At 49.4% G+C, this 14,862-nt stretch overlaps 1 protein-coding gene across 1 annotated transcript in view; it reads left to right on the top strand.

Annotated features, from left to right (window-relative positions):
• Positions 1–3,010: 3,010 nt before the first annotated feature.
• The window catches only part of TNK2 (tyrosine kinase non receptor 2), a 60,878-nt gene continuing 49,026 nt past the window's right edge, over positions 3,011–14,862 (top strand). The window contains exons 1-3 of the mRNA XM_056849900.1: positions 3,011–3,054; positions 10,154–10,331; positions 12,378–12,448. Coding sequence (XP_056705878.1) covers positions 10,169–10,331; positions 12,378–12,448 — 234 coding nt within the window. The 5' untranslated portion in view covers positions 3,011–3,054; positions 10,154–10,168. The remainder of the gene's footprint in view (positions 3,055–10,153; positions 10,332–12,377; positions 12,449–14,862) is intronic.

Raw genomic sequence — 14,862 nt, 5'->3', positions numbered from 1 at the left:
AGTAGTGTGCTGCCCTGAAGGTCCCTAAGTAAAATCCCCCCTCCCCCCCAAAAAACACCACCATCTCCATAACACCTTTTAGTGGTGGTGGAAAGTGCCGTCAAGTCACAGCCGATTTGTGGCGACGCCACAGGGTTTTCAAGGCAAGAGGCGAAGAGAGGTGGGTTGCCATTGCCTGCCTCCGTAGCAACCCTGGACTTCCTTGGTGGTCTTCCATCCAAGTACTAACCAGGGCCGACCCTGCTTAGCTCCTGAGATTGACAAGATCAGGCTAACCTGGGCCATCCAGGTCAGGGATTTTTCCAGCTGGTGGTGGAAAGTGCTGTCAAATCGCAGCCGACTCATGGTGACTCTGTAGGGTTTTCAAGCTAGAGACTAAAAGAAGTGCTTTGCCATAGCCTGCCTGTGCATAGCATCCGTGGACTTCCTTGGTGGACTCCCATCCAAGTACTAACCAGGGCCGACCCTGCTTAGCTCCTGAGATTGACAAGATCAGGCTAACCTGGGCCATCCAGGTCAGGGTTTTTTCCAGCTGGTGGTGGAAAGTGCTGTCAAATTGCAGCCGACTCATGGTGACTTCGTAGGGTTTTCAAGCTAGAGACTGAAAGAAGTGCTTTGCCATAGCCTGCCTGTGCATAGCATCCGTGGACTTCCTTGGTGGACTCCCATCCAAGTACTAACCAGGGCTGACCATGCTTAGCTTTCAAGATCTGATGAGATCAGGCTAGCCTGGCCCATCTAGGTCAGGGCAGAGACAAAAATGGGGGGGGGGTATCATTGCCTGCCTCTGCATAGCAAGTCTGGACTTCCATGGTGGTCGCCCATTCGTAGCTTCTGAGATCTGATGAGATTGGGCTAGCACGGGCCATCCAGACTAGATTGTTCTCCTTGGTTACGAGCTTTTTGAACCCAAAGCCGCCTTCATCAAATGCAAGATGTGTCCTGAGATGGTGGAACTTGTGTGGCTCCCAGAGGACAAGCTAGAATTGAATGGGAACAACAGACGATGCAAAGCCATCGTGAGGACCCACCGTTCTCCCCAGTGGGGACCCAGAGCAGCTTACGTTGTCCACTGTGCTAGCCACCGCACCACCGCTGGCTTTCTCTCTGCGGGGCCTGTTAATTTGGCAGTTTACAGTCCAGCCACCAGGGCATCGTGGTACCGAGGACACACCTTGTTAGCAGGCTCGGCCATCTTCCGAAGGAACCAGAGGTGGATCCAGCATCTTTCCTGTTGACCCACCTGAATTGTGTTATCCCTACGGATGCTGGAAATGGAGGCTGCATTAGACTGCACCCCAGCTCTCTGCCTTCGATGTAGGGTTTCCAGCTTCCAGGTGGGGGCCGGAGATCTGAAGTTACAACTGATCTTCAGACTACAGAAATTAGAAGAAGAAGAAGAGTTGGTTTTTATATGCAGACCTTTTAAGAGGAATCAACCCGGCTTCCAATTTCCTTCCCTTCCTCCCCCCCCACAACAGACACCTTGTGAGGTAGGTTGGGCTGAGAGAGTTCGAACTAATACTGGCCCAAGGTCACTCAGCAGGCTTCACTTGGAGGAATAGGGAAACCAACCCAGTTCACCAGATTTAAATCCATCGCTCATGTGGAGGAGTGGGGAAACCAACCCGGTTCAACAGATTCAAGTCTGCCACTCACGTGGAGGAGTGGGGAATCAAACCCGGTTCTCCAGATTAGAGTCCACCTCTCCTAACCACTACACCACACTGGCTCTCTTAGTTCCCCGAGAGAATGCGGCTGCTGTGGAGGGTACCTGTATGGCATTTATACCCCAATGAGGTCCCTCCCCTTCCCAAACCTTATCCTCCACTGGCTCCACCCCCAAATTTCCAGCAGTTTCCAAGCAAGAGTTGGCAATCCTGTGAACGCCGTGGAAAATTCAGGTTTCCAGCCTATGCGCTCTGTGCTGAGGCATGCACTAAAACCGTGCTTTCCTGCAAGGACAGCAACACAGCCTCTCTGTCCTGGTGCATCTGGCGTGCATGCGGTCAAGCTGAAGCAGAGGGCTACGGTTCGGCGAAGCCCTCTGGTCTGAGCGAAGGGCTGGAGGCGCTTGAGAAGCTATTTGAAATCCCAGTCAGAGGCCCACAGGAAATTGCCTCTCCAGCCCGCAGTTAAATCTGACCTCTTGGCAGCTGGTCAAGAAAGCATTCCCTGCGAATACCATAGAGTCTCTGTTCCAGCCTAGCGGGCAGGCGAGGGAGAGATTCCCTGGGGACTGGAGGGAGGAGAGGCGAGGGGAAGAGAGGATACACCAACAGACACACGCTCAGAGGCAGACAGAGCTCACACTGCACTGTCGGGGACAGTGGCCCCGGACCTCCGCTGCAGTCTCAGCAGCAGAGACGAGCCCCAAAGCTGGACCTGGCAGGATTATTATTCCCTTCGACACCCGGAAGGTTGGATGGTTTTGCATTTGGCTTGGCTTTCTCCTCTTCCCGTTTGGGGCAGCAAATTGAGATTCCAGGCAGGCTGCGACACCACAGGGGGGGTCCTCGAGCGTGCTGTGGGCTAGGCCACCGTGGCGAAGCCGTCTTCCGCCTGGTTCCCCCAAGAGCTGGCAGCAGCACGGAGCGAGTGGAATGCCAAGCTGTCAGGCGGATCAGCCGGCGGCCATCGGGGACCACCCACTGGAGACTCCTTGACTAGGGTGACTTTTGCGCCAGTCCCTTTGAGATCCCCCGTCTTCGTGCGCGTGCAGCGTTTCCTGAAGAGCCCCCGGAATTTGGGTTTCAGCTCTTCTCGATGGATCACCTCTTCCCCTTCCAGTGTGCTTGGAAGCAGCATTGGTCATGTGGCACAGCCCTGGAACTGTGGTGGTTTTTGGTGCCGGTGGTAACTGGTGGTAATTGGAGGATCCTACCACTGTTTCCGTGAAGCACCCCCTTCCTCTTTTATGTTGCGGGTCCCTTTCCCGAAAGGTACATCTGTCGGATCCAGGGGGACTGGCCTCCTCGCTGCATAACAGAGATGCCGCGCTTTGAGGCTTGGCGGCGTTCCTTCCCATTTCTGGCCCGCTTCCGCGTCTACACGGTAAGAGAGGACTGTTTCCATCTCCGCTGGAACCCAGGGAACCAGTGCGGTTTTCTCCCATTAACAAATTTTCCTTCCCGTTATGCATGTTGCTTGGCTCGGCTCTTCCGGGGCCCTCTCCAAACTCTTTTCTCTGCAGCACGGTGTCCTCTCTGGAGCACACCTGGTCTCTGCTTATGGTGGGGCACACCCTTGGCATGCCTTTGGTGCACTAAGGCGTATCTCTGCCAGCACTTTCAGTCAGTAGCCGTGTCGGTCTGCAGTAGAACAGCTCAATTCGAGTCCAGCAGCATCTTAGAGACCAACAAGATTATCGGGGTGTGAACTTGCGAGAGTCAAATGCCCCCTTTGTCAGATCTGACGAAAGGAGCTGTGAGTCTTGGAAGTTCATACCCCAAAAATCTTGTTAGTCTTGAAGATGCCACTGGTCTCAAATCTAGCTGCTCCTCCATAAGTGTAGATCAGTAGATAGCAGGTTTGAAATCGAATGAAAAGACCTTGGTTCCAGATTCTCTTCTTGCTGCAGATGTGGGTTTTGGACCCCTTCCCAGCAGTTGGTCTCCGAGTCACTGGAATCGAGATAGGAACAGTTGTTAGATAGGCTTCCTTTCACCTTCCTCATTCACTGGAATCTTGCATTTTCTTACCCTCTTTAATGCCACCATTGTGTTTGCATTATGAAAAGTACATATCAAGATTTCAGCCTGTAAAGAAATGGAATTTAAGGGAGAGAAATACACTGAAATGATGGTCCGTGTTTTCAGACCGTGGCTCAGTGGTAGAACATCTGCTTTGAATGCAGACAGTCCCAGGATCAATCCTCATCTTCACCAATTAAAAGAATCAGGAAGCGGGTGATGGGAAAGACCTCTGCCTGAGATCCTGGAGTGTGGCTGCCAGTCTGAGTAATCAATACTGACTGATTCTGTAGAAGGCTGCCTCAGATGTTCATGTTAAAATCATAGAATCATAGAGTTGGAAGGGACCACCAGGATCATCTAGTCCAACCCTCTGCGCAATGCAGGACATTCACAACTACCTCCCCCCACCACACCCCGAGTGACCCCTACTCCATGCCCAGAAGATGGCTGATGCCCTCCCTCTCATGAACTGCCTAAGGTCATAGAATCAGCATTGCTGACAGATGGCCATCTAGCCTCTGCTTAAAAACCTCCAGGGAGGGAGAGCTTCCCACCTCCCAAGGAAGCCCGTTCCACTGAGGAACTGCTCTAACTGTTAGAAAGTTCTTCCTATTGTCTAGACGGAAACTCTTTTGATTTAATTTAAACCCATTGGTTCTGGTCCGACCTTCTGGGGAAACAGAAAACAACTCGGCACCCTCCTCTATATGACACCTTTTCAAGTACTTGAACGTGGTTATCATACCCTCTCTCAGTTCTTCTCTTCAGGCTCCTCCTCCTCTTCTTCTTCCTCTTCCTCTTCCTCCTCCTCCCTATCCTTATCTAGAAGCTGCCCAACCAATCTACCCCAGTAGTGAAACCACCCTTCAAATTTAGGAAAGTTTCAGCGCTCCCCAGGGGTATCCCAGAGTGGGATCTAAGTGGACAGCTGCATGTTGGGGGATTCTTGAGTAAGAGGGGAGCAGCCCTAGACCAATGGCAGAACACCTGCGTTGTGTGCAGAAGATCCGAGATCTAATCCACAGCATCTTTGAGTAGAAGGCTCTGGGAAGGAGCTCCCCCTACTGGAAAATTGCTGCCTCTCAAGAGTCGAGAAAACCAATGATTTTGCTTTGTAACTTCAGGATCAGCTGCCTTGAGGACTTTTAAAATAATTATTAGGAAGTAACATCTTTTCAATGAAGCTTTTTTATCCCTCCCTTCTTCCAAAGAACTCAAGACAGCATTCAGGCTCCTCCGTCCACTTCCCCTTTTATGTTCACAACGACCCTGTGTGGTAGGTATGGCCAAAAGAGTGACTGGCCCAAGGTTTCCCAATGAGCTTCATGGCGGTGGGTGGATTCACACCTTGATCTGTCCAGTCCTAGTCTTGCACTCTAGCTGCTGTGTATTGAAGTAATAATTCAAAGTGAATTTCCCAAACGACAACTCACCTTCCGTTGTTGATCTTGCCGTGCCCTGTGCAGCAACAGTAGAGTATTGTGTGTGTATGTGTTGTGAATTGTGTTTCTTTTTGCATTGGGCAGTCTTGCTTTACATCTGCCTTCCTATTCATTTACATCCCACCCTTCCTCTGAGGAGTTTGGGGAAGTTTGCATGGCTCTCCTTTTTTTTTATCCTTATCCTTAAACAACCTTGGGAGGTAGGTGAGGCCAAGAAAGAGTGACCCAAGGTTGCCCAGTCAGCTTCCATGGCAGAGTGAGAATTGGACTCCAGGTCTCCCACTTCCTCAGCTGACACTTTAACCTGAGAAAACTCACTTTCATCCTTTGCTTCCCTCTTTACCCCTCTTTAATTTTCTTTCGCTCCGTGTGTGTCCCTCGTTCTCCTTACGTATTTATTTCCTTACTTCATTTGTACCCACTTTCCCTCTCAGAGTGCCTTACAGCGTTCTCACATCCTCCATTTTATCTTCACAACAACCTTGTGAAGTAGGCTAGGCCGAGAGCATGTGGCTGGCCTAAGAACAGCACGTCCCCCTGGCCTAGGTAGCCCAGGCTAGCCTGATCTCGTCAAATCTGGGAAGCTAAGCAGGGTCAACTCTGGTTAGTACTTGGATGGGAGACCACCAAGGAAATCCAGGATTGCTGTGCAGAGGCAGGCAATGCCAACCCACCTCTGAACAGCTCTGGCCTTGAAAACCCTCTGGGTTTGCCATAAGTTATCTGCAACTTAGCAGCACTTTCCACAACCAGGAGCTGGTATCTAGAGCAGGGATGGTAAGCATTGTATTCTGCCTCCTTGAAAAACACAGAGACCCTTGAAATGTTCCCAGAAGTCCCCAGGACAGCCGGGGATTCCTTGTTCTTGCAGACAGCGGTTCATTATCTCAGCCCTGTGCCACTTGAGAGCGGACGTGTGTGTCTTCATTGTCTCTACAAGCCCTTGATCTCGGTGCCTGAGCATTTCTAGGGAACAAGCGTTAGTAGGGACGGAGGGCTCCGTTCTGCCAGCAGGCCAAGTAGGAGCAGCTGAGGTTGTAAGTCAGACGAATGGCATTTCGAAATCGAGCCCAGATGTTTAACCGGGAGGGTGATTAGCCAACACTTGGACCGCAAGCGAAGGATAAAAACTGATTCTTCCTTTCTCAGCTTGCAAATCAAGACCAGATCCCCCACTTTAAAACAAGGCTTGTGCCAAAAAAAAAGTGTTCTGAAGAATAATTATTTCTTTAGTAAAGCCTATGAACACACAGGAAGCTGAATAAGACCATCAGTCCATCAGGGTCTTCTACTGAATCAGATCATCAGTCCATCAAGGTCAGTATTGTCTACTCAGACTGGCAGCGGCTCTCCAGGGTCTCAGGCGGAGGTCTTTCACATCAACTACTGCCTGGTGCTTTTAATGGGAGATGCCGGGGATTGAACTTGGGACCTTCTGCATGCAAAGCAGATGATTCTCAAGTGAGCCATAGTACCTCCCCAAACACACATGAACACACATGAAGCTGCCTTATACTGAATCAGACCATTGGTCCATCCAGGTCAGTATTGTCTAATACTGGCAGCGGCTTTCCATGGTCTCAGGTAGAGGTCTTTCCCATCACCTACCACCTATTGCTTTTAAGCTGGAGGTTGAAGCTGCATGCCAAGCAGAGGTTCTTCCACTGAGCCACTGCCCCGTGCCTAGCTGCCCGGGCTTTCTCTCCGATGAGGATGCCCAAAGCAGGTTACAATCAAAGTTTTAAAAAGACACACCCACAATATTAACTTTGTGTTAAAGTTGCTCTCAACTTTTCCTAGAATGAGTGTCTTTTCCAGTGACTCTTGTCTTCTCATGATGTGACCAAAGTACGATAATAGCCTCAGTTTAGTCATTTTAGCTTCTAGGGTCAGTTCAGGCTTGACTTGATCTATATCCCACTGATATATTTTTTTGGTCCACGGTATCCGTAACCCTCTCCTCCAACACCACATTTCAAAGGAATCTACTTTCTTCCTATCAGCTTTCTCCAATGTCCAGCTTTCACACCCGTACATAGTAATAGGGAGTCCAATGGCATGAATTAACTTAATCTCGATGGCCAGTGACACTTCCTTACACTTAAGAATGTTTTCTAGCTCCTTCCTAATTATATACTTAATTGCTTTCTAATCCTCATGGTGCTTATTTTTGTTGATGTAGCCTAAGCACCATTATTTTTTGTGTCCTTTTTCTTTGAAAAAAGCTCCAGACCTTGTTTTTAAAGGGGCCAGTATAACATGTGCATGTTTGTTTTGCTTAATACATATTTTGAGCGAGTGTGGGTGCAGTTGTTAAGAGACTAAGCGGCAGAGGCTTTGGTTGGAATCTCCCTTTGAGAAAGCTTTATGGTGAAGTGGTTAGAGTATCAACAAGGATCTGGGAGACCTGAGTTCAAATCTCCATTCTGCCATGGATGCTAGCTGACTGACCTTGGACCAGTCGCGCACACGCAGCCTGGCCTAGCTCACAGGGTTGTTGTGAGGATGAAATAAGAGGAGAGAACAATGGAAGCTATTTTGAGTCTCTGCTGGGGAGAAAAGTGAGGTATAAATAAAGAAACAAATTCTGACATCAGCTCGCAAGATATTCTCAGCCTTTCTGTCTCTCAGCTTTTGCCTTCCAGCCGCAATACATGTTTATTGATACCTGCCTACCTTTCAGGGCTGTTGTAAGGATTCCAACAAGGCAATGTATGGAAAGCGCTTTGACTCCTTGAACGCTATGCAGACTGTTAGCATTTTTGTATTATGACAGGGCTAAGTGAGCAGGAATCAGAGAAAGTGGGAGAGTGAGAAATGTAGAGTAGAGGTCTTTTCATCCCTTCTCCGTCGTCCCCCCTCCCTCCACCGAGGCCTTGAAAACCTCCCTAATCGGGGACTCTATTCTCCGCTTGTTCTCAGCAACCCCTAACCCTTCCAGATGGCCAGCACGTTGTTCCAAAAGGTGCAGCTGCAATCCCCCCCAAAGTGCATTTACAACCCAGAAAGTCCCGTTTCTGCCAAAAGTCTTGATTCCTCATCACCGCCGATATCTGGGTCTCCCCGATGCAGAATGCAGACATCTTTTGGTGCAAACGTTTCCGTCCCTGACCTCGCCGGCTGGCAGCCTGCAGGTGACCGGGTTGTTAATGTGGGCCCCTTTGGAGAGAGAACAGAAACCTCTCTGTCACCAACACGTGCCTCTGGGATCTGGGCCAGGAGACCCATTACTGTCAATTAGAGTAGGGAGGGTAGCTTGGTGGGGGGGATGGGCAGACTCCTGAGAAAGGCAAGGGGCCAGCTGCCCTTGTGCTCTGTTCAGCCCGTTCCTCTCTGGTGCCTGTGACCCACGAAGCCAGCACGGAGAGGGGATGCTGGCAAGAGGACCCTCTGGCAAGAGAGCCAGCATGGTGTAGTGGTTAAGAGCGGTGGTTTGGAGCGGTGGACTCTGATCTGGAGAACTGGTAACTGATCTCTGCCGGCTGGAGACCCGTTGTAATAAAGGGAGATCTCCAGCCGCCACCTGGAGGTTAGCAAACATAAAACAGCAATCAAACTGCATTCAACTCAATTTATATACATGAAGAGTTACATGGTATACAAAGCTTGTAGCCAGTAGTATTGTAACTTATCAACAAGTAGTCAAAATATATTTACACTAACATTGAAGTGCACCGTAAAGTCATGAATCAGGATAGTTTCCTGTGTCCAAGAGGTAAAGTTAGTTGTCTTTTCACTTCAACAGAAGAATTTCCTTGTTACCACCTGGAGGTTGGCAACCCTACATGTTTGTTTGCAGTGGAGCAGCTTGATTCCAGTCCAGTGTTACCTTGCAGACCAACGTGATGTTCGGCGTATGAGCATTCAAGAGACAAAGCTATCTGACAAAGGGAACTTTGACTCTGGGAATCTGATACCCCGAAAATCTTGTGGGTCTCTAAGCTGTTCCTGGATTCAAATCTAGCTTTTCTAGCCCTCTGTGTCTCTGTGGCCAATACACCCATTGGGTTCTAGTCTGGCCCTACTGGTAGGTGTTCTGTGGATAGTTCTGAATATCTCCAGACAGCCAGGATGCCTAATTGCTACAATTAGGGTTGCCAACCTCCAGGCGGGGTCTGTCGATCTCCCAGAATTACAACTAACTGACTATAGAGATCAGTTCCCCTGGAGGAAATGGCTTCTTTGGAAAGTAGGCTCTATGGCATCCTACCCTGTTGGGGTAACTCCCCTCCCTAAACTCCACCCTCCTCAGGCTGTACCCCCCCCCCAAATCTACAGGAATTTCTCAACCTAGAGCTGGCACCCCTAGTTACAACTAAGTCATAAGGGTCGGATGCCTGGGCCTCTCACTGTGGGCCAAAATGAATGTGATCTGACCTTCCTCCATCAGCTCTTGCTTCTGGAATAATCATTCACCCCGAACTCACTAGCTGGCTCAGCTGATCCTGCAGAAAGCTGCGTATGATGGATTAGAATGCAGGACTAAGCTGAGCGAGGACAGGGGCGGGGGCATTTTAGCCTGAGGGCCACATCTGGGGCTCTGCCCACTTCTGAGTGTTTTGGCTGGAGGCTGGTGCTCTAGGCTGATCCTGCACTGAGCAGGGGGGTTGGACTAGAGGGCCTCTACGGCCCCTTCCACTCTATGATTCTATGAGTCCAAGTGAGAAAGGCGGACTATAAATTACGTAAATAGCATAATAAAATAAAGAATGGGCCTAGATGTTTGCCAGCACCAACCTCCCGTGGCTCACTGGTAGATCATCTGCTTGGCATGCAGAAGGTCCCAGGTTCAATCCCCGGCATCTCCAGTTAAAGGGACTAGGCAGGTAGGTGTTGTGAAAGACCCCTGCCTGAGACCCTGGAGAGCTGCTGCCGGTCTGAGTAGACCATACTGACTTTGATGGACCAAGGGTCTGATTCGGGATAAGGCAGCTTCATGTGTTTATGTGTACACCCTGCTCCCGAGTCAGCCGGCGGCTTCCCTGCCTGACCTGTCTTCCCTCTGGTCCTTTGCAGAAGCTGACCGGCGGCATGCAAGCGGACGAAGGCACGGACTGGCTCCTGGAACTGCTGACTGAGGTCCAGCTGCAGCAGTACTTCCTGAGGATCCGCGACGACCTCAACGTCACACGGCTCTCGCACTTCGAGTATGTCAAGAATGAAGATTTGGAGAAGATCGGCATGGGCCGGCCCGGTGAGTCAGTCTGCCGATCTCCCCATTTCCTGTCCCCTAACCACACCTCAGAATCAGAGGTCAGGGGTCACGTCCCCCAGAACAGGGCTGGTTTTAATCTTGTGTGGTCTGCGTTCTTTCCTCTGGAATCTCTGTGGCTGACATTTGTCGTGCAAGAGCGCAGACTTGGGGTTGTGTTCAATGGTTCTGAGTATGAGATTTCTCGTGGGATTAGACCAAAATTCACCTTATCTGGCATTCCTTGCAAGAATCCCAGCAACAGGCAGGGACAAAGGGGTCCGCTGGAAATTGCTCAGTAGACCCCTCCCCCCCATGGCCTGTGGTCTCCTTTCTCCCCATCTCTCATTATACTTTACATGCATTGTCTCAATAACATGTACAACAGCCCTATAAGGTAGACTGGCCCTAGAGAGTAGCCCTGGAGTCCCAGGATACGATTGGATTTTGTCCGATGGAGAAAATTTGCGGTAGCTTGTCCTGTCAGTTCCTAGATAAGCGACTACGTAGAGCCAATAGAAAAGAGCAAGAGTCCAGTAGCACCTCAAAGACTAACAAAATTTCTGGCAGGGTATGAGCTTTCATGAGCTGTGGCTCACAAAAGCTCATACCCTGCCAGAAATTTTGTTAGTCTTTAAGGTACTATTGGACTCTTGCTCTTTTCTACTACCTACAGCCAAACTAGGCATGCACACCTAACTTGGGTTCCCCGCAGCTGCTATGCAGAATAGCTGTTCAAAAAGCAAGGAGAGGCCTCCTTTAAAAAATAAATGGTTCGGAACAGCCCTCCTGCCTTGCCACCCCAGCAATTCTCCCCATGCTGTTCCATGTGCACAAAGTACTCCACGTGGAAGAGCAAAAAGGGGGAAATAACTCCACCCCTGCCAGCACTGTTTTGGCGCACGGAAATGGCTGGGGCTGGGGGCTGGGGGGCAGGAGCCTTCCTTGCCCCCCATGGTGGCGTTCTGAGCTCTGCTTTGTTTTTTTAATAATTATTCGCTGCAGCTGCGTAACTGCTAATCTGTATTAAGTTATCCTGCATAAGGAGGACCAGACTGGTATAGTGCACCAGAAATTGGCCTGTGGTGCTCTGGTGGGCTGCAGCCTTCCCCCAAATGTGCGCACGTACACTTTAGTTCTCCACTCCTGCTAAACAATTGCCTGTGGTTTGGGCTCGGTAGGCAGGCCTCTGTTGGAAACATTTTATGATTCTATGATTTTTAGGGACAGGCTATGCATACACACATGCAGTGAAACCCTGGGAGGTTATAAGTTTGTAAGGAGTAGTGAGAAAGGGAGAACTACACCAGCGTGGTGTAGTGGTTAAGGGCAGTGGTTTGGAGCGGTGGAGTCTGATCTGAAGAACCGGGTTTGATTCCTCACTCCACATTAGTGGCAGTCACTAATCTGGTGAACCGGGTTGGTTTCCCCACTGAAAATGGGCATATAAAAAAACCCCAAACCAGCCAACCAACTCTCACCTCTTCAGGGAGCCCATCCCACTAGAGCCGGGGCCACGATGGAAAAGGCCCTGGGCTCTGGTCGATGCCAGACGGGCCACCCGGAGCAGATGGCTGCCTGGAGACTGTAGTTGGCGCACAGGGACATACCGAAGGAGACAGCCCCTCAATGCACAATAAAAACTAATTCACAGGTGTATTTACTGAATTTGGAACCAAGCAGGTAGAAAAGCAGTGTGTGTGTGTGTGTGTGTGTGTAGCTTGAAGCAGAGAAATTGGCACTGTGGAAAGGGATAAACACACCCGTACACACACATTTCACTCATAATTGCATCCTCCCTTGGCCACTTTTCATTTTTTGAAGAACGTGGTGGCATTTCATGATGCGTCATTTGCCCCCGAGTGCCTTGGAACTGCCAATTGGCTGTTGCACCTCCATGATTCTAGACCCCCCCCCCCAGCTACAGCCAATCCTTGGGTGCAGGGACCCATTTCCTTGTGGGGCAGTGTACGTTATGGGGAGGGCGGAATATTTTGCAAGCAGACCATGTCCACACTTGGTAGTGAATGCCCTTTTTGGCTTTCCCAGGTCAGAGGCGCCTCTGGGAGGCAGTGAAGAGGAAGAAGGCTATATGCAAAAGGAAATCCTGGATGAGCAAAGTAAGTGTCGTGACCGTGAGGACTAGAAACTTGCTGATTTTTTTAAAAAAAGAATAATCTTAAATCTTAAAAATTATGTGGCTGCATTTCAATAGGAGACCGCTCACTCACCTTCCTTGCTGATTTTGGCCCCCTTTAGAAGATGCTTTGCAGCATGAAAAAGCAACGACACCTTTTGATAGGATGTCTGGTTTTGCTGAAGCATTCATCCTTATCACCTCTTATGCAGTCTTTTCAAAAGAGTTAACCTTTGTCATTCATGTCAAAAACAGTGATGGGGAACTTGGCAGAATACATGGATTAAAGCAATGAGTTGCATGTGTGAAGAGAACAGAGATAGGAGAAAGGAGGAGACCTCTCCATCCCCTCCACAGTCCATTCTGTTCCTCTTTGCATAAAGAGTTATTAACTTGTGGAACTCACTGCCACAGGATATAGTGACGGCCACTAGTTTAGCTGACCTTAAAAGGAGTTTAGACAAGTTTACGAAAGAGAGAGGTCCGTTGGTGGCTGTTAGCCTTGATGAGTAAATGTCCTGTATTTCCGGCATTTCATGGCCATTTGGCCCTGCTGTTTGTAGTTTTCTTTATGTATAAATGTCTGGGGTTTCCCTGCATACATCTGATGAAGCGAGCTCTAGCTGACGAAAGCTGATTCTGGAATAAAACCTTATTAGACTTTAAAGTGCCGCAGAACTTTTGTCTGTTTTTGGTGCAGTGGGCCAAGCCCTCGGACATTTGTGGCTATTGTAATTGTAGACTACTTTGGTGGTTTGGAGGGTGCGGGGGATATTGGTTCCCCCCCCAAAAAATATTTGTTTCTGTAAGCTTACAGGGCTTGTAGGATTTCTAGAGGCCCTGGACTACCCTCGACGGCTCCTCCAGAAAGCCACCGTGGCCCTGGGGAGGGGGAGCTGAGGTCTTAACAGCCTGTAGATGGGAACAAAGGAACTTGCCTGCCCAGGAAATTTGCTTCCCAGTTGTTGTTGCACCTGTATCAATGGAAGACCAGCAGAGACCAGATGCTGTCGGTTGCTGGATTGTGCATACCGCTTTGGCTTCCCTTCCTTTCCTGGAGGCCACCTTCATGTGAGAGCCAGCGTGGTGTAGTGGTTAAGAGCGGTGGTTTGGAGCAGTGAACTCTAATCTGGAGAATCGGGTTTGATTGCCAATTCCTCCACATGAGCAGCAGACGCTAATCTGGTGAACTAGTTTGGTTTCCCACTCCTACACATGAAGCCAGCTGGGTGACCTCGGGCTAGTCACAGTTCTCTCTGGACTCTCTCCGTCCCACCTCCCTCACAGGGTGTCTGTTGTGGGGAAGGGAAGGTGATTGTAAGCCAGTTTGATTCCTCCTTAAGTGGTAGAGAAAGTTGACAGATAAAAACCAACTCTTCTTCTGTCTCGTGAGCCATCATCTGCTGTCCTCCTGCATTGCTTGGGAAGTATTCTGTTGGCAGTTTGACAGTTCCTTACAAGGAGAACTTACAAGGGGCCGTGGCTCAGTGGTAGAGCATCTGCTTGGTATGTAGAAGGCCCCAGGTTCAATCCCCGACACCTCCAGTTAAAGGGACTAGGCAAGTAGGTGATGTGAAAGACCTCTGCCTGAGACCCCGGAGAGCCACAGCTGGTCTGAGTAGACAATACTGACTTTGATGGACCCAAGGGTCTGATTCAGTATAAGGCAGCTTCATGTGTTCATGTGTGTTCATGTGTTCTCAAGCATGATTTATATGCGACGCCAGCAAGGACAAAGCACTCTTCCCATTGGAAGAGCAGCTGCTACCGGTACAAGACAGCTTGACAGCATGACACATAAAGCTGCTATATACTGAATCAGACCCTTGGTCAGACCAGGGCAGTCTTGTCTTGTCTACTCAGGCTGGCTGCAGCTCCCCAGGTTCTCCAAGCTGAGGTCTTTCACAGCACCTGCTGCCTGGTCCTTTTAACTGGAGATGCAGGGGATTGAATTTGGGACCTTCTGCATGCCAAGCAGATGTTCTGCTACTGAGCCACAGCCCCTCCCCTGGCTGTATAGCTCCCTTGACCAGGTGACAGCCAACATTTCAGCAAACAAACAAAAGTAATCCCCTATGCTGCAATAAGTGTGGCTTAATACAAAAAATACAGCATAAGGCTCACAAAATGCTTAACCCACAATGCAAGAAATGTTTACTTATTGTGAACTAATAGTGAACACAAAGAACAAACAAACAGTGCTGTACAACAATAAGTCTATGAGAAAACACACAACTACTTGTCAAAGAGAATATATACAAAAATAGTCCAACCGTTGACTTCCAATATTAGAAATGGTGTGTTCTCATAGACTTATTGTTGTACAGCACTGTGTTTGTTTGTTCTTTTTGTTCACTATTAGTTCACCATAAGTAAACATTTCTTGCATTGTGGGTT

This window comes from Euleptes europaea, chromosome 5 (assembly GCF_029931775.1).
Source record: "Euleptes europaea isolate rEulEur1 chromosome 5, rEulEur1.hap1, whole genome shotgun sequence".
NCBI lineage: Eukaryota > Metazoa > Chordata > Lepidosauria > Squamata > Sphaerodactylidae > Euleptes > Euleptes europaea.
This window is presented reverse-complemented; position numbering and strand designations above follow the sequence as displayed.